General features: G+C 49.2%; 2 protein-coding genes across 6 annotated transcripts; both read left to right on the forward strand.

Moving 5' to 3' along the window:
* The first annotated feature begins 170 nt into the window (after positions 1-170).
* Positions 171-5,976, forward strand: PRR3 (proline rich 3). Of its 2 annotated transcripts, XM_019949347.3 has the most exons (5): positions 173-323; positions 801-929; positions 1,655-1,717; positions 4,104-4,394; positions 4,678-5,976. In XM_019949347.3, exons 2-5 carry the CDS (start codon positions 824-826, stop codon positions 4,782-4,784), a joined length of 567 nt encoding a protein of 188 aa, XP_019804906.2. In that variant the 5' UTR covers positions 173-323; positions 801-823; the 3' UTR covers positions 4,785-5,976. The 2 variants fall into 2 exon arrangements, with proteins under 2 accessions (XP_033719821.1, XP_019804906.2); XM_033863930.2 differs by lacking the exon at positions 1,655-1,717 and having other exon boundaries at positions 171-323.
* Positions 5,977-9,626: 3,650 nt separating this feature from the next.
* Positions 9,627-26,042, forward strand: ABCF1 (ATP binding cassette subfamily F member 1). 4 transcript variants are annotated; one of them, XR_004528385.2, is made up of 25 exons: positions 9,627-9,776; positions 13,437-13,483; positions 13,683-13,778; positions 13,936-14,065; positions 14,216-14,253; positions 14,338-14,448; positions 15,076-15,150; positions 15,232-15,345; positions 16,306-16,410; positions 16,669-16,791; positions 17,170-17,270; positions 17,368-17,453; positions 17,766-17,905; positions 17,991-18,139; positions 18,435-18,518; positions 18,720-18,844; positions 19,035-19,147; positions 19,246-19,417; positions 19,519-19,593; positions 19,677-19,747; positions 20,975-21,007; positions 21,092-21,260; positions 21,458-21,522; positions 21,598-21,689; positions 21,835-21,974. XR_004528385.2 is itself a non-coding variant. In XM_033863939.2 (25 exons), the coding sequence occupies exons 1-25, from the start codon at positions 9,704-9,706 to the stop codon at positions 21,999-22,001; spliced, it is 2,535 nt and encodes an 844-aa protein (XP_033719830.1). In that variant the 5' UTR covers positions 9,627-9,703; the 3' UTR covers positions 22,002-26,042. The 4 variants fall into 4 exon arrangements, 3 of the variants coding, with proteins under 3 accessions (XP_033719830.1, XP_033719831.1, XP_033719832.1); XM_033863939.2 differs by having other exon boundaries at positions 21,617-21,689; positions 21,835-26,042; XM_033863940.2 differs by having other exon boundaries at positions 13,939-14,065; positions 21,617-21,689; positions 21,835-26,042.
* Positions 26,043-27,550: the final 1,508 nt, after the last annotated feature.

Below are 27,550 nucleotides of genomic sequence, written 5' to 3' on the forward strand. Positions count from 1 at the left end.
CTACCAAATCGCGTTTGGAGGAGGGGGGACGCGTGTCATCACTACCTTGCGAGCCGGGGAGAAGCTACCACTCACCTGGAGGGGGCGGTGGAGCGGAGGGCGGGTCCTACCACCTGCGGGATAAAGGGGCGTGGACGCGCAGAACCTACTTTACCAATCCTCCGGCTGGACCTTAGAGGAAAGTCGCGACTGCGCGTCCCGGGAAGGAAGCCAAGTTGATGGGCTACACTGGGGACAGGGTGAGAGGTCTTGAGGGGCGAGTGGTGGTCTGGAGAGCCCTGGGCACCGCCCTGCTGGGACCCAAATTCCTCGTGGGAACGATGGTAAGCAGCACCTAAGTGCAAGCGCGCGGCCGAGGAGGGAAACCCAGGTGGAACAAGGATTTTTGGAAGGAGGTCATAGGGCACGAAGTTGTGCCTGCAGCTGTTACCATAGAAACCGGGGACCGGATGTGGCGATCTTAGGGTGCGACAGCCGTGTTTTCTCAGGCCTTCTGGCCCGAGAGCCTGTCGACTCTATGGCACACTATGAGGAGCCGGCTGTAGGGTTTTTTCAGCGAGGGGAGGAGCGAGCAACTTTTTCTACAGCGTTTATAGAAACGCAGCAAAGGAAAGGTTTGAGATTGCTGCCATGCCTGGCAGAGACTGAGGGAGGCGGCTGATGTGAGAACAGCCGCACTAAGTTTCCCCGCAGCCTTCCGGAAGTGAAATGGCGGGAGCCTCACCCTCCCTGTCCACTGCCCCCCCGGAAGCGGAAACAGAATCTCAGCGTGCCCCTTCCTCACTGCCCTCCAAATCCAGCTGCAGCCATTGCGGCAACCACGATGCCGAAACGAAAGAAGCAGAATCATCAGCAGCAGCAGCCGCAGCAGCAGCCCCCACTGCCAGAGCGGGAAGAGACTGGAGATGAGGAGGATGGGAGTCCCATCGGTGAGGAACCCGGGAGTTGTGTGCACATGCCTGTCAGCCGGCCGAGGCTAGGGGTTGGGGGCTGAAAAGGTGCGGGGGAGGGGGCTCCAACGGAAGGAGGAAGGGCGCACGCGCTGGGGCTGGGGCTGGGTCTGGGGCTGGGGGAGGCCTGGCTGGGATGGAACACTAAGTGAGTTCTCTTACTTGAACCCTCAACTTCAAACCAGCCACTAAACCTTTCTCAAGAAGGCAGGGGAGAAGATAAAGAGCTCGTGTGCGCAGCCGCAAAACGACAGGGGAGAGGGGCCCTAGAGAGGTTGTAGGTTGCGATGACTGGGATGACAATTTGTGACCAGACGTTCACGGGGAATGTGGAAGTGCAGCCTTCTGTAAACTACTCGGAGGTGGGGGGTGGGGGGAGAGCTATCTGATTGGCCAGCAGTGAAAGAGAGGAATTGGATTACCTCTGGAATCCCTTGGGATCTTTTGGATAGCAACAATGTAAGGGAAAGAGAAAGTTTGTAGTATCCTTCTCTCATTATCTCCCTTGACTTGGCTGAGTCTCCACTTTGCAAATCCTGAAAACGCTTTGGAAATAGATGGGGTGAGAACTCATAACACTGCTGAGAACATACCTGGCTTTGCTGGTTAGATTAAGAAATGAGTAATAGAAGACAAACATCTAAGAACAGGATCATCAGTTTTTTAGTCCATTCTGATGACCATATTTTTATGTCTGCCCTTAGGACCACCCAGCCTTCTGGGCCCTCCCCCCATGGCCAATGGAAAGCCTGGTGACCCCAAGTCAGGTGAGGAGGAAGGGGCTCTCATCCTTTGATTAGGTCCTGAGAAGGGAGCAAGGGAGGGACTAAAACCCAGAAAGGACTTAAAAGATCAGGAATTTTGTACTTAAATGAATGGAGAGATGTTGTGTATTGACAGCCTGGAAAAACTCAATGTTGTAAAAATGTGATTTCTTCCCAAACTGACCTATAGATTCAGTGCACTCCCAATTATAATCCCTACAGTGTTTTTGTAGAAATAAACATTCTACGTTTTTGTATGGAAACGCAGAGGATCAGGGTGAGAGGTTGCAAAGATAATCTTGAAGTGGAAGGGCTTACTCTGAATATCAAGACTTATTGTAAACTTGTAGTAGTTGTAACAGTGTGGTATTGGCCCAACAATAGATATATAAATCAACAGAACGGCATAAAGAGTCCAGTAATAGGCCCACACATATGTGGCCATTTCATTGATGATGAAGATGGAACTGAAATAGTGGTCTTTTCAGTAAATGATGCTGAATTAATTGGATATTCATGGGTAAAGAAATAATTCTAGAAAACAAATGTATTTCATGGGCTTAAAGTAGATGAGAGCTTTTAAACAGACAAGAAACACACACACTAACCATAAAGGAAAGATAAACTGAACTATGTTAGAAAATATGAACTTCTGTTAATCAAATCACACCATTAAGAAGTTAGTAGGAAGCCACAGAGTAGAAGATACTTGCAACGAATATAACCAATAAAGAGCTCATATCTTGAATATATAAAAACTCTCTGACAACCTGTTAGAAAAATGGGCAAAAGACCAGAACAGCCACCTGATAAAAACCAATCTCTAAATAGCCAAAAACATGAATAAGAACTCAACATCATTAGTCATCAAATAAATGCAAGATAAAAACACATAAGTTTGAAACTGAGCCCCTTGTGTACTGTTGGTGGGATTGTAAAGTGGTCCAACCACTATGGAAAACATTATGGAGATTCCTCAAAAAATTAAAAATAGAGCTACTGTATGACCCAGCAATTCCACTTTTGGGTATTTACCCAAAAGAATGGAAAGCAGGATCTTGAAGAGGGACTTGCACACCCATGTTCATAGCAGCACTATCCACAGTAGACAAGACATGGAAGCCACCCATATGTCTGTTGATGGATGAATGGATAAAGAAAATGTGGTATAATCATATAATGGAATATGATCCAGCCCCCAAAAGGAAGAAAATCCTGTAACATGCTACAGCACGGATGAACCTTGAGGCCATGCTAAATGAAATGAGCCAGTCACAAAAAAAAACTGCTCTATGTTTCCACTGATCTGAGGTATCTAAAGTAGTTAAATTCATAGAAATGGAAAGTAGAATGGTTGTTGCCAGGGGCTGGGTGGAGGAGGGGAAAAGAGAGTTGTTTAGTAGCTATAAACTTTCAGTTTTGCAAGATGAAAAATTTCTGGAGATCTGTTTCCAACAAGATGAATTTACTTAACACTACAGAGATGTACACTTAGAAGTAGTTAAGATGGCAAAATTTATGTTACATGTTTTAACCACAATTTCAAAACAGAACACCACTTTTCACACTCACCAGAATGGCAAAACTGAAAAAGATCAACATTACCAAGTGTTGTCAAGGAACAACAGGTTGTCTATGGAACAACTGCTGGTGGGGGTGTGAGTTGGTACAACCACTTTGGAAAAAAAAAAGTTTGACTTCCTTAAACTTGAGCATACATATACTTGAGGACCCAGTATATGTCTACTACGTATACACTCAACAGAAATGAATCCATGTGTGTACCGAAGACACGTATAAAAACGCTCATAGCAGCATTTTTCGTTATAGCCCCACACTGGAATCCACCACAGTAAAATGGCTAAATAAGTTGTATGTGCATACAATGAGATACTACACTGCAATGAAAATGAAGGAACTCCTGCTACAGGCAACCTGGATGAATCTCATAAACATGATGTTGAGCGAAAGGATCCAGACACAAAAGAATGCAGACTGTATGATTTCATTTATGCAAAGTTCAAAAACAGGCAAAAACTAACCTATGATGCTAGAAGTCAGGATAGTTGTTACTTTTGGGGAGTAGGGTGGGATAGTGGGGGAGGAGGGGCACGAGGGGGTGGGGCTTCTGAAGTGCTAATAAGGCTCTATCCCTTCTCTAGCCTGTGTTAGTGGAAACACAGGTGTGTTTACTTTGGTGATGATTTAGTTGTGCACTTAAAATTGTGTATTTTTTGGTATGTATATTGTACTTCAATAAAAAGTTTTTAAAAAATCAGGGCTTCATTATCTGGATTAAGCTAGCCATTGATCACCTTTCCATGTTTCTCTCTCTCTTGCTCTCTCTCTCTCTCCCTCTCTCCCTCTCCCTCTCTCTCTCTCTCTTCAGCTCTTCACAGAGGTCCTCCGGGATCAAGGGGACCAATGATCCCACCACTGCTGAGTCTCCCACCTCCTCCCCGGGGCAGAGGCCCAATTCGGGGAGGCCTAGGCCCCAGGTCTGGCCCATATGGTCGTGGTTGGTGGGGGGTCAATGCTGAGCCTCCTTTTCCTGGACCAGGCCATGGGGGTCCCTCCAGGGGAGGCTTTCACAAAGAGCAGAGAAATCCTCGAAGGCTCAAAAGCTGGTCTCTTATCAAGAATACCTGCCCACCCAAGGATGGACCCCAGGTTATGGAAGGTGAGGTCCATTTTTTTATGCCTGCACACATTGAACACCCATCACTCCCAAAGTGACCTCATGTCCAGAATGCCCATGGCTCTTCTTCTTTGGGCTGTCCTTTGTCCTTTTGAAGTAGGAGTAGCCCTGAATGTTTTTTCTCCCGGGAGAAAGACTACCATTCCATCATATCTGGAAATGGTAGTGAGTAGGAAATCTCACTGCCTTCTCTATCTCTGCTTTTTGTTACATTTGTTTCTTTCTTACTCGCATTTTAAACTGCCCGGTTTTCGCTTGTTCACAGACAAATCTGACCGCCCCGTCTGCCGACACTTTGCCAAAAAGGGCCACTGTCGATATGAGGACCTCTGTGCCTTCTACCACCCTGGCGTAAATGGACCTCCTCTGTGAGACTGTGCCTTCCCATCCAGACTGGAAGGAGCCCTCTGACTTGGCGGCCATATACTTCCCTGTGGCCCTGTGATGGCTACCGCGAGGCCATTCACCTGCCACCCTCAGTCAGTGATGCCCAGCTCCATCACCACCTCCCCCACTCGGGGTCCAGAGCTGTGTTCCGTGACTGGTGCACGGTGTGCACTCTTCCTTCTGATGCAGCCTCCAGAGACTCGTCTCCGGGACCCCATCTTTGCTCCATTCAACTGCCTCCTGGATCCTCTTCCCCCTCGCCAGCTGACTGCAGAACAGGAAACCTCTTTGGTGCTGTTTCTTGTGCATCTGTCCACCCAGCCCCAGGTAGCGCCCTGGATTCCTGAGAGCCCTGGAGCAGTTTCCTACCATTCCCTTCTCGCTGCTTGTTTTAAGTCCTTTTTATGTGACACCCCCTTCCCCCAGTGTTGTCAGCTGCTCTGTGACACTCACCAGCTTGTCTGACCTGGGGTCAAGTTGGGATGACTGGTGCAGAGTCACTCCTGAGAGGCCACGTTCCCTGCTTTTGGATTTTGTAGTTTCTGCATCAGTAGCATGATCTCCACCGCTATGGTCTGTGATCACTGTGCTTTGTGAGACTGTGCATCCCCTCATAGCCTTTCTCAGTGTCCATGGCATTTTTGTGACTTCCCAACGCTAGAGTGAGTTTTTCTGCCAAAATGCGTGGGGCCGTTGGTGGCCTCTAGACTTTCCCCACCTCCCGACGTGGGAGAACTGTGAAACTTCCACAAGGCTGCCTGCCTGGTCCTCCCCATTCTCCCGGTATCAGTTTCTCTGGGTTTGACACAGGCCCGAGAGATGTCCTCTACCCTATCTCCTCTCCAGCCTGTTTTAGTTAGACTATGTCATTGTGAGGCCACCAGCCCTTTCGTTTGAATTCTGTGAATCTCCACCTGGTCTAACTGTGGGTGGAACTTGGACAGTACTGTCGCCCTCTTCCAACCTTCTTCCCCTGCATCCCTGGCACTGGTTGTTTTCTGTGAAAACGGCAGTGAACAGGTTCAGTTTTGAACTGGCCCTGGGGAAATGGGTCAGGAGTTGTGTGGGCAAGAGGGAGGGATGAGAGCCGTTGGAGAACTGAGAATGAATTTTTTTTTTCTTTCTAACATGTTTTTATATTAGTAATAAATGCAGCGGAAACAAGCATTTTCTTTAATCCCTGTGTTCCAGTCATCTCAGGAGGTGCAGGTGAGGCTGTTCTTCTTGGAGTCAGTTTATTCTTCATTTAGTTCATACGCAGTGTTGCTATAAGTTTCTTCCAGTCTGAGGAAACCAGTGGCGTCCCATTAACCTATGGGAATCAACCCGACCAGGTTGCATTTTGTTCAAGGGTAAAGTTTTGTTTAGAAAAAGGAAAGGCCGGGTATCCATGGAGTAATTTTTAAACATTTTACCTGCATTTATGGTTTGAGGTTTATGGAGTGGTAATGACAAAGCAATCTTTCAACAAATATCTCTAGCGTGCGTGTGGGCCAGGCAATGTACTAGATGCTAGAGAAAATGGAGAGCCGAAATCAATGAATTTAAAATCTACAAGAGGAGACACGTTAGTGAAGAAGTCACCAGTATGCGTGAAGTACCTGTCAGAAGTGCTATGAAGAAGTGAGACGGCGACTTCCCTGGTGGCACAGTGGTTAAGAATCTGCCTGCCAATGCAGGGGACACGGGTTCGAGCTCTGGTCCATGAAGATCCCATATGCTGCAGAGCAACTAAGCCTGTGCGCCACAAATACTGAGCCTGCACTCTAGAGCCCGCGAGCCACAACTACTGAGCCCGCGTGCCACAACTAGCGAGCCTGCGCGCCTAGAGCCTGTGCCCTGAAACGAGAAGCCACCACAGTGAGAAGCCCCAGCTCGCAGCAACTAGAGAAAGCCTGCGCGCAGCAACAAAGACCCAATGCAGCCAAAGATAAATAAAAAATAAATACATTTATATTAAAAAAAAAAGGCGTGGTGGGGGAGCATGTAATAAACGGAGTCTGGGGAGATGGCCGGTGAGACAAGCTCTGAGCACAAGCAGGAGGTGAGGTGGGAGAGCAAAGGTGTCGCTAAGAGGAGATGGGAAGAGTGAGAGGTGAGGAGAAGGAAAAGGAGCTAGACGACTCAGGGCCTTGCAGAACATGAGGATTTGGGTCTTAAGACAGAAGCCTTTGAAGAATTTTAGGCAGGTGGGTATCATAGATTAGATAGGTTTTTCAAAAAGATGACCTCTGTATGGAGCTGGCCAGGCTTGGAAGTGGCATTAGCAAGTTACTTGAGCAGTCCGAGGGAGTTGGTGGTGGTATAGACTTGGGTAGCGGAGTGGAAGAAACATGAACATTTGGAAATAGACCAAAATGGAAGTATTTTAGGTTTCCCAGGGTCGGGTCGTTCTGGCTCACATAACCAAGTGCTGTTTGAAAAGGTATTAGAAGAAAACAGGCAGAATGCCACTAATTTGCTTTTGGAATGGTTGCATCTTTTAAGACATCCAAGGAGAGATATAAAGTAAGTAGCTGGATATACAGATTTGGTACTCAGATTAAAACTAGAGACATAAATCTGAGTTACTTGCATATAGGTAGTGGTTGAAGCTATGAGCGTGGACACATTCCTTCACTCTAAATATTAAGCACCTATTATGGCCCAGTTATGAGTTTTAAGTTCAGTTGTAACAAACCAAAATTAGTCTTAAAGCAAGATAGAAGTTTATTTCTCTCACAAGTCAAGAAGTGTAGTACAAGGCATGTGTGCCAATCATGCCACCACAAGGTCCTCAGGTGTTTAGAACCCCTGCTCCCCCCTAGCTCTCAGCTCCATGATTCTTGGGGCCAGACCCTCCTATTCACAGTCTGCAGTGAAACTCTAGCTCACTTATCCATGCTCCAAGCCTCAGGACGGAGGAAGGGCAGAGGAAATTACCTCCAAGCTAACATACCCTCTTTAACTTACACATCACTGGCCATAACTTAGTCCTGTGGCCAATCCTTGGCCCCAGTGAGGCTTGAAAAGTACTCTTTATTCAGGCAGCCACGTACTAAGCAAACTCTTGGCCCTTCAGCAGGTAAAAACATTAGAGGAGGATGAACATCCTCTACCAGTGCCTCCCTGCTAGAATTTGGACATGAAGTAGAGAATAAGACAGTCAAGTGTCAGTGCCCTCCAGCCAAAGACCACACAGGAACCACCTCTAGTTAAACAAAGTTGGGTTTAGCACCTGCAGAGATCTCACTAAGAGAGGGTTAGGAGTGATTAGGATTTGTGTTTGTGTTAGGGTTTGTGTTGTGATTTGGGGGAAGATTCAAGGAAGTGGGAAATCTGGATTGAGTGCTCCCAGGAAGTGGGAGCAATTCTATCATTTCACATTTTAATACAGTCATCCCTCGGCATCTATGGGGAATTGGTTCCAGGACCCCCTCGTGCCAAAATCCAAGGATGTTCAAGTCCCTTGTATACGATGGCATAATATCTGCGTGTAAACTGCACACATCCTCTCCTATACTTTGTCATCTCTAGATGACTTATAATACTGAATGCAATGTGAATGCCATGTAAATAGTTATAAATACAATGTAAATGCTATGTAAGTAGTAGCTGGTATGCAGCAAATTTAGATTTGCTTTTCGGAATTTCCTGGAATTTCTTTTTTCCCCTAATATTTTGATACTAGGTTGGTTGAATCCGAATATGTGGAACCCACAGATAACAGAGTCTCCTCTCGGGGGAGAAATGAAACATGGCTGAAGCTGTAACTGGCAAAAAAGCAGCCACTACTCATTTTAGCTGAGAGGGACCTGTTCAGAATTTATGGTTTGCATAGTAACCTTGTTTTTGTCTGCACTTACACAAGATTATAGACTCTGTCTTACTTCATCACAGTCACAGATTGGCCTTGTCTGGCATGGGTGTTCTGAGGTTATGTTCAATGTGAGAACACCATGGCCTAGATGTGAGGGCCAGCCCAGCTCTTAAAAACACAAAGGCCGGACTTCCCTGGTGGCGCAGAGGTTGAGAATCTGCCTGCTAATGCAGGGGACACGGGTTCAATCCCTGGTCCGGGAAGATCCCACATGCCGCAGAGCAACTAAGCCCGTGCGCCTAGAGCCCACATGCTCTGCAACAAGGGAAGCCACTGCAATGAGAAGCCCGCACACCGAAACAACGACCCAACACGGCCAAAAGTAAAAACAAATTTATTTAAAAAAAAAAAGTCAGGAAGTTCCAATGAATCCAAGAGTCACACACAAAAGAAGAAGTGACCCAAATATTGACTGTGGTGGTGATTTAACCGGTGTGTACATGTCAAAACTTATCAAAGTGTACACTTTGCAGTTTATTGGCTGTCTACTGTATACGCAGTTTATGGTAACTCAATTACACCTCAGAAAAGCTGTTACCAAAAAAGAAAAAAAAAAGGTGAACTGAAGCTCCACCGCACCGTGATTTCTGTTTGTTAGGCTAGATTTCCTCCTCGTTTACACCTCTACTCCTCGGGATTTTGTGACACATCTCAACACTTGACCGACAAGGCCTCTTCCTGAGTCGGTGGACTGCGCCCTCCTGCTCCTAACCAGACGTTACGGGGCTGGTACAAGGTTGCATTCAGTTTCTTAAAAAAAGCAAAGAGAAAACATGACTTTACTCTTTCATATTCAGTCCTTAGTCACGCGGCGCCCCGGAGTCACTGCGTTGCGGTTCCCCAACCGTCATAATCTTGCTGTCGCGACCCGAGTGGGCGAACCCCCGCCGCAAGCTCTCCCCGGAGATGATGGCGCGGCGCTCGTGGGCCGTCCGGGGCGGGGTCGACAGCGCAGGCGTAGAGAGCCCGCCTCGTTCCGGGCCCCAAGCTGCCGGAACCGGAAATAGCGCCCGGCGCCGACAAGACTGCAGTAACTGCCGTCGCGATGCCGAAGGGACCCAAGCAGCAGCCGCCGGAGCCCGAGTGGATCGGGGACGGAGAGACCACGAGCCCCACAGGTGAGGCTGGTAGGCAGGGAGGGAAGGAGATAGGCAAGAGAAGAAGAGAGAGACGTGTGTGCGTGTCTTAGGAGAGAGTCACGGGGCGCGAGACTGACCGGGCCGTGCGAGGGCTACTGCGCATGCGTTCAGTGGGGCCGGGAAGAGTTTGCCCTGGCAGGAGGGCTTTTGGGGTGCCGGCGAAAGTAGAGGTGCCGGGGTGTCACGCAGGAACTTCAGTAAGACTGGGAAAGAGACGAGGAAGAGCGTATGGTACCGAGGGAGAGATGGGGAGAACTGAGAAAGTCCTGATTTCTTCTCATTTGGACATCTTCCCCACCACACGGTATTCCACATCCGGCACTTACATATTGATATAAGTTGTGCCTCGACCTTCTCTCTCTCTCTCTCTCTCTCTCTCTCTCTCTCTCTCTCTCTCTCTCTCTCTCTCGTGCGCGCGCGCACACAAACACACACACATTCTCACACTCACCCGTGGAAACCATCATCCCACCTGCTTCTTAAGAAAGGATGACTCCTTGCGCTCTTTCGTAAGACACCTTTCTGACTCAGCTGGAGCAAGAGCATAGACACTGGGTGTTGGAATGGAGGATTAAGGTTTACTTAAAAGCAGCGGATGTTTATGGAGCACCTGTTTTTAATTATGCAGTGTAAATGCTGTGCTTTGGGGAGGGGAGAAAAAAATACGAAGACATCCTACCAGGCTTGAAGGTACTTCAAGAGGGAGATAAAAATGAATACAAATAATTATAGTAGGTATACAGTGACTAATTTTACAGGCATTTATTGGATGCCTACTTTGTACCTGGTGCTGTGCAGAAGAACTGGAGGTGTAGGGATGAAAGATAAGCCTTGCCTATCGAGCAGGGGCAAGTCTAGTGGTGGGGACAGAGCATTAATCAGACAGAGGCTGACAGAGTGTGATGAATGTGTTGAGAATGCTATGGGACTAGAAAAGAGAGGGGCAACATCTATCAGATAGGGCGGGAGTGTCAGCAAAGCCTCCCAGGAATATGTGATAGCCGAGTTCGTTCTTGAAGGATCAGTGTGAGTTAGCAAGGGGAAGAACATCCTAAGCAAGCAGAGGGCGCAGTTAGTGCAGAGGTAGAGGTGTCGTTGAGCCTGGCTGGTTCCCAGTATTGTGTGACTAGTGTGATGGGGTTGGAAAGACGTGTGGGAGACAGATAATGAAAGGTGTTATACACTACTCCAAGGAACTTAGTCCTAAAAACATTAAGAAGGAGGACCCATTGAAGTGCATAAGGAATGGTTGGAGGGAGGGAGACCATTTAGGAGGCTCTGGTAATGAGCCAGGTGAGAAGTGGTAAGAGAGTAAGCCAGGGCATTGACTGGAACTGGGAACCAGCTAAATCAAGGGAGAAGAATTAAGGCTGACACTCACTTGAATACTGCAGCGGTTAGTAGGCTATTTATTGAAAGCAGTAGTGGGCTGTAGAGTGGGGAGCGGGAAGAGGTAAGGTCAGCTTTTGAATGCTGAGTTGGAGATTTCTGGGGAATTTTAAGAGGAGATGGCAAGGAGAGAGTTTGTTCGGTGGCTGTGGAGAGAGCTCTGGACTAGGAGTAAAGCCACAGGTGAGTGTAGTTGTACGGGGCATCCCCTAGAGAGTGTATGCAGATTGAAGCGAAAAGACGTAGAAGGTGGGAACCCAAAAGAACCTCAACAATTAAGGGAAGTAAGGTGGAGAAGGAGGCTGAGGAGATGAGACCGAGAAAGGAGAGCAGCCAGAGAAACTAGAGGCAGACCAGCAGCAGCAGGATCCCTGACGCTAAGTAACAACAGGAAAGGAGAATTAAAAGGATGAGGAGGTAGGTAGCATGGAATGTTGCCAAGTAATCACGCAAAATAAGGACTACAAAGAAACCTTTTCGGGTTGAACAACTAAGGGGACAGTGACAACTCTGAGAAAAGTAGTATTCATTAGAAGATGACAGCTGAATCAGGTTGCAGTATATTCAAAAAGGAACGGGAGATGAGGAGGTGGAGCTAGCGTAGACTGCACTGAGACTCAATGAAGACGGGATAGAAACAGTAATTGGGGGAGGAGATTGTAAGGTTACGGAAAGTGCTTTACTTGGCTTTGAAATTAGGAGTCCCTTCAGTGATGTACTTACTAAGGGGAGGAGCCATTAGAGGGGGAGATGTGGAGGATACAGCATAGCTTTAGCCACACTTAGCCTTTTCCTGTTCCTTGCTGATAATACTTTCTCACGCCTGAACCTGTGCACAGGCTTCTCTCCCTACGGTCAGGAGGTGTGGTTGTGTTAGTCCTTGGAGATACTTAGTGTCTAAGTCACTCTGTGTTGTTAGGGTGAGCTGATCATGTCATTCCTTCTCATGTACTGCAGTGGATCCTCCTTCTTAATGGCTTTAGGGTTAGACTCTGTGGAATAGCTTATAAAACCTTTCATTATCTTCTCCTGCACATCTTTTCAGTTCCATCACGCTAGTCACCCAATATGGGGATCAGATTTTGAAATGTGTTCAGGATGGAGGTCACAGATTAAGCAAAGACAGGCATAAGCGTGCCTGGGAGTTAACCAAGGAGCGGGGAGAAGCCAGTGTCCAGAACACGGGTATGGTTAGGGAAACAGAGATAGCAGACAAGATAGGATGCACCCTTTTAGTCTGTGAGGTCCTAAGTTATAGCGATTGTCCTTTATTATCTCCAGTTTTTGACACTGTAGATGCTCAGTATCTGAATAAATGATTACTATGGACTAGGTGGAAATCTGGTGTGAGAATACTCAGTGTGGTAGATAGCAGAAAGCCTTTGTTTTGGGGTTTTTTGGGGGAAAAAAAACCCAAGTGATTGCAGGAGTGCTTTTGGATAGAATTGGGTAGCAGTGGGTGGATGGGATGGTTGGGAGACGAATGTGATAGTGGACAGGCCTGGGCGTGGAGGGAAGTCATGAGGCTGCTGGCTGCCTCCCAGTCTGATGTGGGAGGGAGTTAGACCTAGTCCCCTGCCTTCAGGGTAATGGGGATGGACAGAAAGGAGAAGCTGGAATTTGTTCAGTCAGTAAACTTCTATCGACTTCCCACTTTGCTTCCTGGGAACACGAGCTAAGTAGTCTCAGGTCGCTCTCTAGGATGAAGGACTGATGCCCAATTAAGTACAATCACAGCTAGTGACTTGTGCTAGAAGTGCTAGTGGAGCAGGTGCGGCATAGACCCAGGTTCTTGTTGACTTACTAGATGGCTGTTTCCGTGGCCTGCAGGTTCCAAAAATGACATATCCCCAACTGAATTCATATTTTTGTCCTACCTTTCTCCCACATGGGCGGTAGGAGTGGGGAGAGGGGTCCTTCTCTTCCAGTATATCCTGCGATAGTCAATGGTACCACTAACCCAGCTAATTTTGCCAGCTAAAAACATTGCAGTCATCTCTGAATACTCCTACTCCTCACCTCTGCCATCACCCTGTGGATTCTCCTTCTCTGCCTCCCACTGCTACCCTAGGCCAGCCACCATTGTCTGTCTTGTTGCAAGTGTCTTGTGTCTGTGGCCAATGTCTAGGGAGCGGTAATTGAGCTAGGAAAACAGTAAATAGGGTGGGGACCACTGAGAGCTTGGCAGGAGAGATCAGAGTGCTTTGGAATTTGCAAATCATCATTCACAATGTCTGCTTAACCTTCTAGACAAAGTGGTGAAGAAAGGGAAGAAGGACAGGAAGACCAAAAAGACGGTGAGGAGAGGGGACTGTGGGTGTTTCTGAGCAGAAGGTGGCCCTTTGAAGGCGGTGGTGGCCCAAGGGAGGGGAAGAGGTCTTGTCAGGAGAGGGAGCAAGGTGGGATGGAGTGGAAGGTCCCTGGGCTCGTGTGTGGTGGTGAAGGGCTTGGTTGGTTTCTGAGCCATGTTTACCTAGATCTTAACTCCCGTTATAGTTCTTCGAAGAGCTGGCAGTAGAAGACAGACAAGCTGGGGAAGAAAAGAAAGTGCTCAAGGAGAAGGAGCAGCAACAGCAGCAGCAGCAGCAGCAGGTACAGGTGTCAGGGGACCCACCACTACATGGAGGCATCCATGGGTCCGCCAGCCCCTCTGCAGCCCACACTGGTTCACTCAGCTGACGGGGAGCTCTCTCGGGAGCAGAGATACATCAGCGGCCTGGGCTTCATTCTCTCACTGTTTGGCTTTCAGCAGCAAAAAAAGAAGCGAGATGCTCGAAAAAGCCGTCGGAAAAAGGATGTGGATGATGACGGAGAGGAGAAGGAGCTCATGGAGCGTCTTAAGAAGCTCTCAGTGCCGGCCAGTGATGAGGAGGATGAGGGTAAATGTCCCGAGGGGAAATGGGCACCTGGAACTCTTTAGTCATGAAGAGTCAGGAGCTGCGTTCCTTGCTTGTGGAGTTGGATTAGATTAAGGAGCAGGACATCGTAATTCTCCTTTCCTGTCTCACCTTCTCCCCTTGTCATTTCAGTACCTGCCCCAGTACCCCGAGGAGGGAAGAAAACCAAGGTAAGCCATCTGTGTGGTAGACAGAGACCCCAGGGGTGCAGCCTTGACCATCCCGCTGACTTCTCTGGCCCTTTCATTCTCCAGGGTGGTAATGTTTTTGCAGCCCTGATTCAGGATCAGAGTGAGGAAGAAGAGGAGGAGGAAGAAAAACATCCTCCTAAGCCAGCCAAGCCAGAGAAAAATCGGATCAATAAGGTGATAGTGGTGGCTCTGCCAGTCACTCCCACCCCGTGTAGCACCTCTGGCCACAGTGTGGTAATTTCCCGGCTTCTTTTCTTACTTTTCAGCCAGCTCTTCTAGGCCAGTCTTGCTTACACTGTCAGAGTCAGCTTTTTAAAATACTCTTCATCACTCGGAAATTTACAGTGATCCTGTTGCTTTCAAACTCCAAATATAAAACAAAGGCCTTTGGGTCTTTGCCCTTCCACTTGGACCCCTCTGCAGGGTTACTTGGGACTTCTCCATGTATACCTTTCAGATTAGCGTGATCACATCTTGGCATCCAGCTTGACTGTGTGTTGAAACCTTTGTTCTTTATGCCTTCTCTTCCCTCTTTCTAGAGCACCTTCACTAAGCCCACATCCATTACCTCGTCTCGAGATGTGTCCTCTTGAGGAAGCCCTCCAGTGCTAGGGCCATCTCACCCACGTGGCTCACTTGCCTGTGTCACAGTCCCTTAGCCGGAGACTAGGGTTTTGCTGGTCTCATTTTCTCCCTGGCATACTCAGTATAGTTAACTGCTACTTCTAGACCCCCTAGAAACGCTCGTTAAGCTACAATATAGTAAATTAATTTGTGTGTGTCTGTGTGTGTCTTCTCCAGGCTGTATCTCAGGAACAACAGCCAGGGCTCAAGGGCAAAAAGGGAAAGGAGGAGAAGTCAAAGGGGAAGGCCAAGGTGAGGGAGTATAGGCAGGAGGAGGGGCTGGGTCTCAGGAATTAGAGCATTTCATCAAACTTGCTGTCTTTTCCCCGGTAGCCTCAAAATAAATTTGCTGCTCTGGACAATGACGAGGAGGAGAATGAAGAGGAAATAACAAAAGAAGAGGAACCACCCAAGCAAGGGAAGGAGAAGGCCAAGAAGGCCGAGCAGGTTTGTATTTTGGTGTTGGGGGAAGGTGGGCTGAAGGACTAGGACTCTGTGGCCCTTGGGCAGGGGGCAGGATCTGGGGGTGCTCTTACTCTCCAGAGCAGGAGTTGGCAACTTTTTTTTTTTTTTTTTTTGTCCCTGCCACGTGGCTTGCGGGATCTTAGTTCCCCAACCAAGGATTGAACCCGGGCCCATGGCACTGAAACCGTGGAGTCCTAACCACTGGACCACCAGGGAAGTCCCAGGCAAACTTCTGTAAAGGGACACATAATAAATATTTTTGGCTTTGCAGGCCATATACAATCTCTGATGCATATTCTTCTTCTTTTCTATTTTTGGAAAAATTCCTTGAAAGTGTAAAAACCGTTCTTAGCTCAAGGGCCATCACTGGCAACTCCTGACCCAGAGAGGAAATGCTGCGGGCGTTAGCCTCAGTCAGTCTGAGCTCTGGCTTTTGCCACCACTCACTGTGTGACCTTGAGTACATTTTTCCATCTCCTTGGGTCTCAGTTTCCTCATCTGTGTGATCTAGTGATCTCTGAGCTCCCTCGTACTGTTAGCAGTTGCTAGTTCTGATTTTGCTGGATTTCTCAGTGACTGTATGCTAGGGCTTCTAGACCTTTCCCCTGCATGTTAATGTGTAGGCCACTGATACATGAGAAAAAGAACCTCATATAACCCTCAATTACACTGTATTGGCAGTTGCATAGTTACAGTACATAGTTACAGATACACGTACATTATTACATTTCATACATAAATACTCATACTATTCCTGGTGGCAAAAATGGATACAGAGCTGCAAGGAGAGCAGGGCGGGTATGAGAATGGGAGCGGATCCACCAGTGTATTTCAGGACCCTGGTGGAGAGAGACAGAGCTGACTGTGGAACTGGGGGTACATGATGTGAAGTCTGAGTTCTAGAAGGGGTCCCTTGTTTTTACTATGCCCTGGTTCTCACAGGGCTCAGAGGAAGAAGGAGAGGAGGAGGAGGAGGAAGGGGAGTCCAAGGCTGATGGTCCCTTTGCTCACCTTAGCAAGAAGGAGAAGAAGAAGCTGAAGAAACAGGTAAAACCTTGGGTTCTTGGTGGTCAGAGGTGGGAGAACCTGATTTTTTTTTTTTTTCCTTAACGCTTCAAGTAGGGGACATGTGAATTAAGGGACAAGAAGGAGGGCTTTGGGTGCTCTGTCAGGTAGAACAGTTGGAGTAAGGAAATAATTGCTCTCTGTGAGCCTTGTCTCGGTGTCTGGTGATGTGGGGCTGTATTGTGGTGATGGGAAAGTGGCAGGCAATAGCCTCAAATGTGATTTTTCCTTCCTTCTCAGATGGAGTATGAGCGCCAGGTGGCTTCATTAAAAGCAGCCAGTGCTGCTGAAAATGACTTCTCCGTGTCGCAAGCAGAGGTGTCTTCCCGCCAGGCCATGTTAGAAAACGCATCTGACATCAAGGTAAGGTCTGAGGGGGCCTCTCTACCAGCTTACCCAGGGACATGCCACTTCTCACCTTCCCCTGAGTGGCCACGGCAGCCTAGGAAGTGGGTATGAATGGGAAGTCCATTGGGAAGAAAGCTCGGAGCCGTTCTCTACACCTTGAGTTCTGCCAAGTTGAGTGAGAAGATAGAAGAGCCAGCATAAGGGTCCACCCTCGGAGGGAAGCAAGGCGGGACAGGCTGGCCGCGCTTAGGATTTGGAGACTCCAGTTAGAGGCAGTGGTTGGGGAAGGGGCCGGTGTGGTGAGAAGAGGGGGCTTCCCTGCAGAGAGAAAGCTGCAGCTGCTGTCTGGAAGGGAGAGTTCTCATGTGCTCGCTCCTTCCCTGACACCTGCAGCTGGAGAAGTTCAGCATCTCCGCCCACGGCAAGGAGCTGTTTGTCAACGCAGACCTGTACATTGTCGCCAGCCGCCGCTATGGGCTGGTGGGACCCAATGGGTGAGGAGAGGAGGGGCTGGAGCTGTGAGAGGGGCGGGGCTGGAAGGAGAAGAGACTTCTCTGAGGCAGCCTGGTCCTAAAAGCTCTCATCCCCCAGCAAGGGCAAGACCACTCTCCTCAAGCACATCGCCAACCGAGCCCTGAGCATCCCTCCCAACATCGACGTGCTGCTTTGTGAACAGGGTGAGGCCGCTGGTGGGAGAGGGGCTTGACGGGGAGGTGAAACCGAGGGGCCTGAGGGGGGCCGCCCTGGGGTACAGGAGCCAACCAAGAATAGAAGAAACCGTCGTTGTAGAGCTGGAAGGGTTATGTGGGGAGACTGGGGACTGGGAAATGGTGCTAAAGAAGGGGGAGAAGAGATGAGAGACTGGAGAGTATTTTGTTTGGAACAAGTACAAAGAGCTGGGCAGGGTCAGGCAAACCAGAAACAGCTATAGGGAAGAGGGAATAGGAGGCTTGGCCCTTGGGGCACCCTGACTTCTCCCCTGCCCCCAGAGGTGGTAGCCGACGAGACGCCGGCCGTGCAGGCTGTTCTCCGAGCCGACACCAAGCGCTTGAAGCTGTTGGAAGAGGAGCGGCAGCTTCAGGGACAGCTGGAGCAGGGCGATGACGCGGCTGCTGAGAGGCTCGAGAAGGTAGAGGAGATGGCGCAGGGGACACGGGCTAAGACTGGGGACTCCTGGGACCTCGCAGCATGTGTCCTCTTCTCCCTCCTCCCAGGTGTATGAGGAATTGCGGGCTACCGGGGCAGCAGCTGCAGAGGCCAAAGCCCGCCGGATCCTGGCCGGTCTGGGCTTTGACCCTGAGATGCAGAATCGACCCACACAGAAGTTCTCGGGGGGCTGGCGCATGCGCGTCTCCCTCGCCAGGTGGGCTCCCCCTCACCACCCTCCCTTCCAGCCTCCGTCCACCAGGGCTCTTCCCCTTCTCCCCGTTCTTCCAGAGCCGTCTTCTCCCTCCCTTACTGTCTGCCTTGTCAGACTCAGGGTCTTTTCTCCCTACCTGGGAGTGTATTCTGTCTGTGTCTCCTGCCTGGGAACTGTCTAAGGAGAGGTTGGGAAGGAGTGTTCATGGTCTCAGGCTCCACTTACAGAGGCTTCTCTGGGTTCTCTGAGCAAGGGTCTTCCTCCCCCTGACTCTGCATTCTGCTGCCCTGCCCTGTAGGGCGCTATTCATGGAGCCCACGCTGCTGATGTTGGATGAGCCCACCAACCACCTGGACCTCAACGCTGTCATCTGGCTCAATAAGTGAGTAGCCCTTGATTACAGCCTTTGCATCGTTGGTTCGCATTCTGCCCTCGTTTCCTCTAGCTAGTCTCCACTCTGCCCTTGACACCTCTCACTCCAGCCCCGCCTCTTTCACTCCCTGCCCCCATGCTCTGTCTGCTTCCCCTGACTCCACCCTAACCTGGCCATTGTGACATTTCCACGCTCTTCTCTAAAACCCAGCTACCTCCAAGGCTGGCGGAAGACGCTGCTCATCGTCTCTCATGACCAGGGCTTCCTGGATGACGTCTGTACCGATATCATCCATCTTGATGCCCAGCGGCTCCATTACTACAGGGGCAATTACAGTAAGGAGGATCGTTTGCGGGCAAGGAAAGGGGTGGTTCCTGGAGAAAGGCCTGGGAGGGAGGGCCTGTAGGGTTGTGGTGATAATTCTGAGTCTTTCAGAATTCTAGACAACGACGCCTGCCCCCATCCTCCCGCGTCCTGCTGGGGAGAGGGACAACCATCGATGCCCATTCCCCTCTCTTGCCCCAGTGACCTTCAAGAAGATGTACCAGCAGAAACAGAAGGAACTGCTGAAGCAGTATGAGAAGCAGGAGAAAAAGCTGAAGGAGTTAAAGGCGGGCGGCAAGTCCACCAAGCAGGCGGTGAGCACCTGGGTCTTCCTGGGAGGACTCGGGCCCTGCCTGCCTTTTGAGGCCTTCTGTAAAGGGTGCGGGTGTCTCCCTTTCCCCTTCTTCCCCAGGAAAAGCAAACAAAGGAAGCCCTGACTCGAAAGCAGCAGAAGTGCCGGAGGAAAAACCAGGATGAGGAGTCACAGGAGGCCCCCGAGCTCCTGAAGCGGCCCAGGGAGTACACCGTGCGCTTCACGTTCCCTGACCCACCGCCGCTCAGCCCTCCGGTGCTGGGCCTGCATGGTGAGCGGCCGCGGCCGTGCCTTCCCTCACACCAGGACATTCGGGGCACCCTCGGGGGACTCTGAAGAGAAAATAAAGTGCTTCTTTTCCTGGTCTCTCAGGTGTGACGTTTGGCTATGAGGGGCAGAAACCACTCTTTAAGAATCTGGATTTTGGCATTGACATGGACTCAAGGAGTGAGTTGGCAGGGGAGGCTCAGGAGCCCCGGGGAGAGTTTCTGGGGACCTCGCCTCTTTGACCTTTGTCTTCCTTCTGGCAGTCTGCATCGTGGGCCCTAATGGTGTGGGGAAGAGCACCCTGCTGCTGCTGCTGACAGGCAAGCTGACGCCGGTGAGTCCGGGAGCCAGGAAGGGGGACGGCGACGAGCGAGCGGAAGCGTGAGCACACGGCTGTTCCCCAGAGGCTGCAGTCGGGGGCCCCTCTGTGCCGTGGAGAGTTAAATACAGAACTTGTCATGGATGGTGCGCTTCCTTGAGAGGTGCTGTAGAGGAGGACGGTTTAGATCAGGCGGGGAGAAGAGCCAGGAGAAGTGGGGCCAGGCTAGGGGCATGCCTCCCCACCCCCCATGTGTTTCGGTTATGCAAGAAATACATGCCCATTGTAGAGTGGTTAGAAATTGCACAGGCCAGGGAATTCCCTGGTGGTCCAGTGGTTAGGACTCAGAGCTTTCATTGCCATGGACCTGGGTTCAGTCTCTGGTCCGTGAACTAAGATCCCTCAAGCTGCGCGGCACAGCTGGGAAAAAAAGGAAAGAAAAGAAGTTTCGTAAGCCAGAGCAAAATCCAGAGGTGACCAGTATTAATTTCAATGGATTGCTTTCTCCTTTTTTTCCTTTACAAGCGTGCATAGAACTTTTTTTAACGAAAGTGGCCTATCGTGTGAGTTGTTCTGTGGCCAGCTTTTTCCAGATCATGTACGTCAAGTGTTTTTCCGTGCCAGGAATCCTATGTGTGCATGCGCTTCGTATGCATCTACCGTAGTGTATTTGATGTCAGTCGTTTAGATTTTTCACTAAAGGACAAACCTGTAGTAAATAGTCTTATTATACCTGTTCATGAATTTAGTTTTCCTTAGGATAAATTCCCTAGAATTGTTTTGGGGACTTTTGCGGCGTTATGTAGTGCTTAGGTGGGTTGTAGCCATCTGTCTGCCCTCCAAGAAAGTGTTGAGAGGGCCCGTTGCCTCACACCCACAGAGAGTAGACCTTCAGAAAGGTGTTCTAGATCCTCCCACAAACTGTCTCTTAATCCCCATCTGAGGTGGAACCCTGAAAACATCTTGCTGGAAGGCAGGGGTGGGGACGGGGGTCCTTTACTTGTGGTCAGTCTGCTCCTGGTTCTGAATCTCTGCTTTCTGTCTCCCCCTCCTTCATTCTCCTCTTGCTTCTGATTTCCTGGGCCTGCCTTGGTCACGTTCAGGAGACGCCCGTGTTCCCTTTCTCATGCTGGCTTGTTCCAGCCCGGTTCTGGTGTTTAGCTCCCCTTCAGAAAAGTTGGGGTGTGGAGCTGCAGCTCCTTTCCCCTTCCCCTTAGCTCCCCCCTTGCTTTTTCCTTGCAGACTCGTGGGGAAATGAGGAAGAACCACCGGCTGGTAAGTGGCTTTGGGAATCAGGGAGTAAGAGGCTGACAGAGGAAGTATGACTTTGACCGACCACCTCCCTCTTCTCTCGGGCAGAAAATTGGCTTCTTCAACCAGCAGTATGCAGAGCAGCTGCGCATGGAGGAGACGCCCACCGAGTACTTGCAGCGGGGCTTCAACCTGCCCTACCAGGATGCCCGCAAGTGCCTGGGCCGCTTTGGCCTGGAGAGTCACGCCCACACCATCCAGATCTGCAAACTCTCTGGTACCAGGGGCCAGGGCAGGTGTCCCCGTCCTTAGCCTTCATACCTGCAGACTGTCCCTAGAGGCAGGAGGAAAGAGGAACTGGGACTTGGGGGACCTCACCGCGTGTGCGCACGTGCGCACACACACATTCAGGGTTTACCTGCAGAAATGTCAGGTGGTGAAAGGTGTGGTGGATCTCCTTTCCCTTTGCTACAGGTGGGCAGAAAGCCCGAGTTGTGTTTGCAGAGCTGTCCTGTCGGGAGCCCGATGTCCTCATCTTGGTGAGTGAGCTGGACTGCAGGGCTGGGGCAAGGGTGACAGAAGGGAAAGGTAAGAGTCGTAACTCTCAGTCACAGGATGCCTCCTCCCCCATAGGACGAGCCCACCAATAACCTGGACATTGAGTCTATCGACGCTCTTGGGGAGGCCATCAACGAATACAAGGGTGGTGAGTCAGCTCAGGACGCGCCCTCCTCCTCCCCGCCTTGGGGACCGGGCTGTGGTGTCTTTCGGCTGGGCGCCCTCCTCTCAGGTTCTGATCCCCCTCTTCCTCCTTCCTCCCTGCCCTCCATTCTCGCCATCTTTCTTCAAAGCTGTGATCGTCGTCAGCCATGATGCCCGACTTATCACAGAAACCAGCTGCCAGCTGTGGGTGGTGGAGGAGCAGAGTGTTAGCCAGATCGACGGCGACTTCGAAGACTACAAGCGGGAGGTGTTGGAGGCCCTGGGGGAAGTCATGGTCAGCCGGCCCCGAGAGTGAGCTTCCCTTCCTGGACATCCCCTCGTCTCCTCTCCACTCGGAAGTCTGCTCTGGTCTGCAGCTGGCGCAGTAGCTACTCGGGTACATGAAGGCGGAGTGTGGTCTTGATGTGACCAGGATACCGCTTCGATTGCTTCCTCTTCTCTGAAAGACTTGTCTGATTGCTCTCTTCAGATAACTGAGCTGGCCTTGTTCTTGAAATCCCTCCGTACAAGCAGAGGTGACCTTTGTTATGGGGTTCCATCCAGCCAAGCTCATGTGGCCAGTTGTCTGAGACTCTGTCCTCAGAAGCCTGCGTCTGGTCCGCCTCAAAGCTTCAGGCCCAGCTGCTGCCCTGTTCTGTGAGTGGTGCTGCTTTTTTTGGTGGATTTGATGCTGACCTAACTGATACAAACAGCTGGTGCAGCTCAGAGCTGGAGGAGAGTTCTGAGGCCTGTGCTGTCACCCAGGATTTGGTGCCTGCAGTCTCTAGTCTGGTTGGGGACTTGGGGGCAGGAAAGGAATGCTGCTGAACTCGAATCACCCTTTACAAGGGGAAGAAATAAAGGAAAGGAGTTGCGCCGCCCTGTCACTGTTTGGAGATTTCATGGGAGCTGGAACTGTTCTTACTCTTGATTTGCTTTGTTCAGTTTACTAGCAGCAGTTAGTATCCTCTCTTCCCCACCAGTACAGGTGGGTCTAACTTGCAGTCTTACCACACTTTAGGTGGTGCTCACTGTTTGAGGAGCCTCCCTCCCTTCCCACAGCCCTTCCGACAAGGACAAAGGAAAGTGAGTCATCCCTTCCAACTAGGACACTCGGGTTTCTCACTATCCAAGCTCCGCCCTGGTATCAGGGACCAGAGACCTGATCCTCCCAAAAGTTACTAAATCAGCCAACATGTACAGCACCGTGCAGTATGCAAAAAGGGAAGAGACAAGGTCTGCCTTCATGAATAGTCTAGATAGAGAAGACTTAGAAAGTAAGACATGAGTGTATAGCGTGATACAATTAATTGCCAAATGTGTGGTGCTCTAGATTCTAAGTTGCCTTGAGCTCATAGAAGAGAAAGATTATCTAGAACTTGATTATTTGGCGGGATCACTTGAGAGTGGACCTTGAAAAAGTAAGGATTTTTTTTTAAAATTATTTCTTTATTGTTGGCTGCGTTGGATCTTTGTTGCTGCGCGCAGGCTTTCACTAGTTGCAGCGAGTGGGGCTACTCTTCGTTGTGGTGTGGAGGCTTCTCATTGCAGTGGCTTGTCTTGTTGCGGAGCACGGGCTCTAGGTGTGCAGGCTTCAGTAGTTGTGGCACATGGGCTCAGTAGTTGTGGCTCATGGGCTCTAGAGCGCAGGCTCAGTAGTTGTAGCACATGGGCTTAGGTGCTCCACAGCATGTGGGATCTTCCCAGACCAGGGCTTGAACTGGTGTCCCCTGCATTGGCAGGTAGATTCTTAACAACTGCACCACTAGGGAAGTCCCAGGATTTTAGTAGTGAGGAACAGGGAGCCATTTTTGGAACATAGGAAAAGAGCAGGTCTAAGGCAGATCTAAAGAAGAAAGAACTATTTGAGAGTTAATGAGAGAACATGGCTGGTGTGGCCACTTTTCTTATTAGAGTTAGATTGGAGAGATGGGTTTGGAAAGTAAAACCCAAGTGGCAAGTGGTTGGTTGGTGGTGATTTCAGGTAGTGATGGGCAAGGTGGACTTTAGAGACTTATGGGATGGGCCCCAGAACTTTCGCTGTGGGGATGAGCTAATAAATCCTGAATTAGGATACGAGAGAGAGGGATACAAGGCAAGGACAGATGGAAAGAGCCAGGTGTGGGAGTTGGAGAGAGGATGGTCAGATGTGTGCAGTTCCGGGGGAAATATGAAGAACCATTTAAGATTTACTAAGTTGGGGTGTCTAATTTGGGGGAGTTATTTTCTGGCCAAATAATACTGGACCCCAATTATGAGTTTTACGCCAAAAGTGAAGGTTTGGTGTGAAGATGATTGAAGAGGTGCCGTTGGGTACATCTCCAAGTTAGATATAAAGGAACACCCCTTATGGAATTTGAGGGAAAAGCATCAGGGTCTTGTGCCAAGTAAGATGTTACATGTGAAAGTATTCTCCACAATTCCACAAAGTCGGTGTGTCGTAGAACAGTGGGAGCAGGCTTCAAGTCCACTACTAGTGGGGTGACCTTGGACTTAGCCTCTTGGTACCTGTTTCCTCATTTGTAACATGAAGGTGATAAAAAGCCCCTACCTCACAAGGTTATTAAAGGATTAAGTAATTATTTGTGAAGGGCTTTAATTTTTTTTTTTTTTTTACTTTTGTTACATGTATTTCATGTACACTCTACACTTTGCACTTAAATTTTTCAGCTCAGTAGTCTAGATGAGTTGTTACACAAAATAGTTGGGAATGTTGTTTATAAAATGAACACCAACATTTTGCATTTTAAGTGTTTGGTCGCTGATTTCACTACAGATACTTCAGATGCTCCAAAATAACTTCCATCCATGGGCACAAGTTTTCTTTCTTTCCTCAATATATATACTATAATAATGCACTTTAAATATGGGCAAAAGAATTACACTTCTTCAAAAAGAGCAGCATAGAAATGGAACTCGAAAGGAAAAAATTACACATTTACACAGTAGTACAGTATGTGGGTAACCCAAAGCCTGAAAAATGGAATTTAGTTAACAATTAAATATTTTTATTCATGACCTTTGTCACCTACAAATCATGCACTAATATGGTTCATAATGAGCACTGTAGAAGTGTTATAAAAAATTACTCTTCTCCACACCTTCCTAATGAGGAAACAGACTCAGAGACGCTGACGTGCCCATGGTCACCCAGCCTGGAAAGGAGAATTCCTGGGATGGGGGCCCTAGTTTTCTGATGCCAGTGCCCTGGGCGTCCTCCCTCATCTGTAGAATATGGACAGGATGACCAAAGGATGAGTCCTTGAGGGGCATGAGAGCCAAGGCAGGACTGTGTTTTAGGAACATGTGAGAGACGTTTTAGGGGAGTCTGTCAGCACTACAGTGGGAAAGATGAAAGTCGGGAAGGAGCCCTGTGGCCATACACAACTCAGACGAGGCCTGGGAATGTGCAAAGTTGCCCTTGTGCTGCCGGTGCTGGTGCAGCAGCTGAGACGCTTGAACTGGTGGCTGCTCTAGGGCAGTGGTTCTCAGCATGTCCTAGACCAGCGGCAGCGGCATCACCTGGAGTTTGTTAGAAGTGCAAAGGTAGGAACTCAGTGGTGCCTTTGGAGCATGTCACAGGAAACATGGTGTTAGGAGAGAAAGGGTAGGGGTCACCTTTAGCTTGAGTGATTAGGGAAGACTTCTCAGAGGAAGTGACATTAATTAAAACCAAGGCCTGTAGGTGGAGAAGGAACCAACTAGATGGGTGAGAAAGAGCCTTCAGCAAGGCACCAGAATGTGCAGAGGCTCAGAAGCTGGAAAGAGCTTGACTTGGTCAGGACCATGGCTTGAGCTTAGAGCTTGAGCAGCGGCCAGGACGTGGGGTCTTATAAACGTTGATAGGGAGTTGGGATATGGTTCTAGGAGTAATAGAAGGCAGTGTGTATGCAGGAGTGTGAATTGACCTGGTTTTCATTTTCACAAAATTGCTCTGGCTGCTGGGTGAAGAGTGGTGGGTGGGAGGGAGACAGGAAGAGGAGATGCCAGGAGAGGCGAGCAGGAGGAGATATCCTCCTTCCTCTAAGAAAGGAAAGGAGATAATGTAGACTCATATTTTCAGGTGAAGAGAAGGGGAAATGGTGCTCACGTAGGATGGGGCTCACTTTCTCAGGAGATTTGGTGCCAGAGAAGGGAGAGGAGTTAGGAGTTGCCAGGCAGCAGTGAATGTTGAGTCAGTGCTAGTAATTTGTACTGGGCCAAGATGGTAGGATTTTGTGGGTTTTCAACATTATATTTACTGCCTGGGAGCAGGAATGGGAGAAGTAGAATAATGGTGATTCAGAATTGGAGACTGCACTGGTGTGCTTGGGGAAGGGTTGACAGAAAAGTCAAAAGTTAATAGGTTATTTAGGGATGGGGGTGGAAATGGAATAAGAAAGGAAGAACAGACCAACTGAAGCAGTCAGGAGAGGTGTGCCTGCAAGGCTTGGTAAAGAAACAGAAATGGGTCAGTGGGTACAGTGAAATGGATGAGATGCCCAAACTGTCTCCCTGCCTAAAAAAAAAAGAAAATCTAAGTAACAGGTAATTTGGATTTTCATGGAGAATTTGAAAGAAAATGGCTGAACTCATTTTTAAATTAAAATAGAAAAAATTAAGCTCTCTGTAAAGATTCTTGTGGCCTGTTGCAGGAGGTGGAGGGAAGAAGGTGAGAAGCAGCAGTAGATGGAACCAGAAAGAAAGAAACACAAGTTAAAGAATTTTTTTTTTTTTTAATTATTTTTGGCTGCGTCGGGTCTTCGTTGCTGCGCTGGGCTTTCTCTAGTTGCGGCGAGCGGGGGCTACTCTTTGTTGCAGTGTGCAGGCTTCTCATTGTGGTGGCTTCTCACTGCAGAGCCCAGGCTCTAGGCACACAGGCTCAGTAGTTGTGGCTCGCGGGCTCTAGAGCACAGGCTCCATAGTTGTGGTGCACGGGCTTAGTTGCTCCGCGACATGTGGGATCCTCCCAGACCAGGGCTCGAACCCGTGTCCCCTGCATTGGCAGGCGGATTCTTAACCACTGCGCCACCAGGGAAGCCCAAGTTAAAGAATTTTTAACTTTTTTTCACTTGAGTTGTGTACTTCATTGGTATTTCACCTCTTAGGTTGGCCCTTAGATTACATCTTTTCAGGACCTCTCCGAGTGTGAAGAGCAACAGTAGGCTGACTGAACACCCTCTTTCCAGAGAAGGGGCAAAAGGGAAGAAAAATTAGCACCACTGGCCTAAGTGTAGGTGGGGCTTGTGAGGTTTAGGAAGTTGCTCCCCTCTTGTGGCCAATCCTGGAAACAACAGCCAAGAAACGTGTTCTAGGGCACTGTCTTTTCATTGTTTTCCAGATCAGCAGTCAGCAACACCTGGGAACTTGTTAGATATGCAAAATCTCGGAATTCATCCCAGACCTGCTGAATCAGAAAATTTGCTGAACCCCACCCCCAATCTCTTTTAAAAGCCCTTCAGATGATTCTGAGGAACGCTGCAACTTTGGTAACCACCATTCTCAACCTATACCCCAATATCCCTACCTCCCTTTCCCTCTCCCCCCAAAATGTAATCTCCTAATTTCTGATTACAAGAATAGCAGAGCTTCCTATTTAAAGTTAATCCTCTCCCTCCATGTTCTGGACTCTAAAACCTCCTGTCTCCCCAGGAATCTTTCTTTTTTTTAAATATACTTTTTTTGGCCATGCCGCACAGTTTGCAGGATCTTAGTTCCCCAACTAAGGATCAAATCCAGGCCCCAGCAGTGAAAGTGCTGAGTCCTAACCACTGGATCACCAGGGAATTCCCACCGCTGGGAATCTTGTTCCATCAGCTAGGCCCTCAATACCTGTCCTTAAGGTCTAAAAATTATCTTGATCCTACATCTTCTAGCAGCAGGCCT

The sequence above is a fragment of the Tursiops truncatus genome, chromosome 10 (genome assembly GCF_011762595.2).
Source record: "Tursiops truncatus isolate mTurTru1 chromosome 10, mTurTru1.mat.Y, whole genome shotgun sequence".
Taxonomy (NCBI): Eukaryota; Metazoa; Chordata; class Mammalia; order Artiodactyla; family Delphinidae; genus Tursiops; species Tursiops truncatus.

Excerpts from the sequence above, each read along its gene's own strand:
- ABCF1 (XM_033863939.2), top strand. The coding sequence starts at position 9,704 with ATGCCGAAGGGACCCAAGCAGCAGCCGCCGGAGCCCGAGTGGATCGGG. Across the intron at positions 15,151-15,231 it reads AGTCAAAGGGGAAGGCCAAG|CCTCAAAATAAATTTGCTGC; the intron begins GTGAGGGAGTAT and ends TTTCCCCGGTAG. Across the intron at positions 19,418-19,518 it reads TCCGGTGCTGGGCCTGCATG|GTGTGACGTTTGGCTATGAG; the intron begins GTGAGCGGCCGC and ends CTGGTCTCTCAG.
- PRR3 (XM_019949347.3), top strand. The coding sequence starts at position 824 with ATGCCGAAACGAAAGAAGCAGAATCATCAGCAGCAGCAGCCGCAGCAG. Across the intron at positions 930-1,654 it reads GGAGGATGGGAGTCCCATCG|GACCACCCAGCCTTCTGGGC; the intron begins GTGAGGAACCCG and ends GTCTGCCCTTAG. Across the intron at positions 4,395-4,677 it reads TGGACCCCAGGTTATGGAAG|ACAAATCTGACCGCCCCGTC; the intron begins GTGAGGTCCATT and ends GCTTGTTCACAG.